Source organism: Triticum aestivum, chromosome 2D (assembly GCF_018294505.1).
Source record: "Triticum aestivum cultivar Chinese Spring chromosome 2D, IWGSC CS RefSeq v2.1, whole genome shotgun sequence".
Taxonomy (NCBI): domain Eukaryota; kingdom Viridiplantae; phylum Streptophyta; class Magnoliopsida; order Poales; family Poaceae; genus Triticum; species Triticum aestivum.
Genome location: NC_057799.1, coordinates 198620531 through 198624078, shown reverse-complemented (window position 1 = coordinate 198624078; position 3548 = coordinate 198620531). Strand labels below are relative to the sequence as shown.

At 42.0% G+C, this 3548-nt stretch overlaps 1 protein-coding gene across 1 annotated transcript; it reads left to right on the top strand.

Annotated features, from left to right (window-relative positions):
- The first annotated feature begins 2052 nt into the window (after nt 1-2052).
- On the top strand, nt 2053-2875 carry LOC123049179 (18.8 kDa class V heat shock protein). The gene is made up of 2 exons (XM_044472156.1): nt 2053-2389; nt 2486-2875. The coding sequence occupies exons 1-2, from the start codon at nt 2200-2202 to the stop codon at nt 2761-2763; spliced, it is 468 nt and encodes a 155-aa protein (XP_044328091.1). The 5' UTR covers nt 2053-2199; the 3' UTR covers nt 2764-2875.
- The last annotated feature ends 673 nt before the right edge of the window (nt 2876-3548 follow it).

The window sequence follows — 3548 nt, the reverse complement described above, 5'->3', positions numbered from 1 at the left end:
AGGAGGTCAGCTGTATGACAAATAAGAGAGGGGAGAGGGGGTCTCCTTGTATGACTCTTTTTTGCAATGAAATATCTTGTCAGGGACCCCATTGAGCAGCATTGAAGAAGTTCCAGATGAGAAGATCATGCTGATCCACTTTATCCATCTATCACCAAAAAATTATTGTACTACTGTTTACCTCATAGAGTTGGTACTTCTTCACGAGCTGAACGAATGTATACCCAATTTATTTTCTGCTGGGCAGTTTCCTGCCAGGTCTCACGAGCAGCAATACAAATTGTAAAATAAACCTAATTATTGTCCACTTATTTATAGGCTTATAGCTATATGGTTTCCACATGTCATTTTTCCTTCCCTTTTCTTTATCCTTTACTCCTTCAATGTACATCTTCGTTCATAAATATAAGATGTTCTAACTTTTTTTGAATCAGATGTATATAAATATGTTTTAGTATGTTTGTTCACTCATTTTAGTCGATATGCAGTTCATGTTGATATTTTTAAAACATCTTATATTTGTGAACGGAGGGAATATGCATCTTCTCAAGTCTATTTTTAGTAATCAATTGTCCGACAATTATGTGCGGTGTATTATCTAATTTTAAAAATCAATAGTATTATGGTTGGTGGGGAGTTAGTTCCTTTAAAGATTTCTAGGGACCAAAACAGAGTGACGGATCATTTGGCAAATCATGGTACAATAGTTTGTAGCGTATCTTATTGGCTACACGCCTCCTTCATTGCTCAGCTTATGTCAATTAATTGTAACTCTAAAACTTCATAATAAAACTCTCATTTCCCCGCGCAAGAAAATACCCTAATGCCAATTTTCGACATGCTATTTGTTGGCAAATAAAAAAAAGGTCCCTAATATGTCAATTAATTGTAACTTTAAAACTTCATAATAAAACTCCCATTTCCCCGCGCAAGAAAATACCCTAATGCCAATTTTCGACATGCTATTTGTTGGCAAATTAAAAGAAAATGGCTAGCAGTTGGTCGAGTATTAATTAATCTTGGTCCCTAATATCTGGTGACTCATTGCCAAAGACCTGCTCCCATTGAACGATTTCCGCTAGGAGGGCAGCTTCCAGCGAATATTTTGCCTTGTTCACTAGGGGTAGGCCAGGGCTCCCCTCCGCGCGGCTGTGTACAGCCGCACAAATTAAAATAAAACATCCCAAAAACAAATTAAAATTTCCATATGTCCATAATATTAAATTATCACATAATTCATTAAGTCCACGACATCGAATGCAACACAAATACAACGAAATTATTGCACAATAACAAACAAATAATGAATGGGTGGTGGACTGGCGTCGGAAGTACTTATCTGGAAAAACAGGTGGTGAACCAAAATAGTTGCGCATTAACCTCTTGTGCGCCTCAACCCGTTCTCTCCGGATGAATTCACGGCCATACACGGAACCGTTGTGCTTCGGCTTCTTCCTCTTGTGCATCGCCACTAGTATAGCAACGCCCTTTTCTTCGATCAAATCAAATTCCTCATCCAAATGCGGAAATCACCGTCAAACTACATCTTCAACCCCCATATAAAATTTCAAGTTTGCATGATTTTTTACCTTGAGAAAATTTTCTCAAACACCTTGCGTGCGAGGTGGAAGAAATCGGCCAGCAGCGGGTTGGGCAACCGTTCAGCGGCGGCTGTTGATTTCTTCCACCTCGGTGCCCAACCTGCTGCTGGCCGTTTCTCTAAATGTTGTATTTTACATCTCCTCATGGTGGAGATGTTTTTTTTCATCTTCATCATCCGTTGGAGACGGGATTTTGAGACACGAAGATGCAAAAATTAGTTGTTTTTTATCTACATCATCTGAATGCTCTTAAAGATACTTGAAATTTAAAAAACCAATACACCTTACATTTTAAAACAGAGGAAGTAAAAACAATTAAAAAAAACACGTTCAACCCAAGTCATGGACGAAGCCGTACGCCATGTCCACGAGTGCTAGAGCCCTCCCAGCTACCGAGATATTATTCGCGCAGGTGATAGCGTCCTTTCCATTGACGTACGCTTTGCTTTTCCGCACATGGGCGCGCGGCACCGCACATGTTGCGATGCAAGTTGCAGCTTCACCCTGAGCTCTGCTATTTAGAGCGAGTGAACTATACAGATGCGGCAAAGCAAAGCTAACCGAACAAGAAGCCAGCACTAGTTTACAAGAGATTCCCATGGATTACCCGATGCAGGAGGTGCACCAGCACCCAGGATTCCGGGCGGTTCATCCATGGCAGTGGTGGCAGTGGCAGCTCTCCGTCCTGGCTTCGTCCTCTTCGCCTCCGGCTCCGTCGTCGCGGCCGCCCAACCACGTCAGCTGGGATGAGACCGGCGCCGCGCATATCTACTCCGCTGACCTCCCCGGTAACTCAGCCCGCTCCTGCCGCTCCTCCCCTTCACTATTTCTGTTTCTTAATTTTGGCCGTGACATCGACATGGGTGGTGTACGTTCGATTATAGGCGTGAAGAAGGAGGAGATCAGGGTGGAGATTGAGGACGGGAGGTACCTCGTCATACGCACCGAACTGGACGCTGGTGACGCGGAAGTCCACGGCCGCCGAGGCAGCTTCGCGAGGAAGTTCCGGCTGCCGGGGATGGTGGACGCCGACGGCATCACGGCCGAGTACGCCCACGGCGTACTGACCGTGACGGTGCCCAGGATGCACACCCGGGCCCGGCCCGTGGTCAATCTCATCGGGCTTGGTCCTGCCTGCGACCCCGTGGCCAGAGCAGCTTAAACTGATTTATTATTATATTATATTATATATTCAAGTTCCCATGTACTAAACGAAATGATGAATGGATAAGGTCTAGCCTGCCAGATATCTTATCTTATTTTTCTTATAACTATCATAATTGTTCGTGCGTTGTTGCAACGGGGGACACCTATTCTGATAGTTCAACATCAATCGTTTCTTGCTCTTCTTCTTCCCGCATTTTCATTTATTCACCTCCCCAAGCTAAACTTCATGCACCCTGATAAATGCCACACGTGCGATCCTGATAAGTGTTATATGTGTGGGCACGTGTAGCCTGAAGGATATCGTTTTTCTGCCATTCATTGTGACACGCCAGCCTTTTTAGTTTTTTACGTATGCACGTAAACAGGTATAAAAACAGATGATGTCAGCGAGAAACTCTTAGAGTTTTTAAACTTTAAAAAAAATATCTCTTAAATGAAAAATTAAATTGAAATCCGTTTTCATCATTAAATCGTCGTGACGAAGACTTCAAAATTAGGTCCCATGTCAACATGTTTCGACGATATTTTTTGACGGTTAAAAGTTGTCATGTCTATTCACATAAATTGACATGATATTTACACTGAAGTTATATTTCAACTACTTTTTCTTCTACGTTAAAGTAAATTTTGGCATGTTATAAAAGAGGGAATTAGAAACTAAAGTTGCCAGGGAGACTTACTAAAATTTGCCATGATTCATGAAATACTTTTTACATGGTTCATAATTAAAAAATTCATTGTCAAATACTTTAAAAATGCATAGTTGATGACTCAAATTTG

Bases quoted from the DNA above. Each gene is read 5' to 3' on its own strand.
- LOC123049179 (XM_044472156.1), top strand. From the start codon at position 2,200: ATGGATTACCCGATGCAGGAGGTGCACCAGCACCCAGGATTCCGGGCG. The intron at 2,390-2,485 runs GTAACTCAGCCC...GTTCGATTATAG, and splicing joins CTACTCCGCTGACCTCCCCG to GCGTGAAGAAGGAGGAGATC.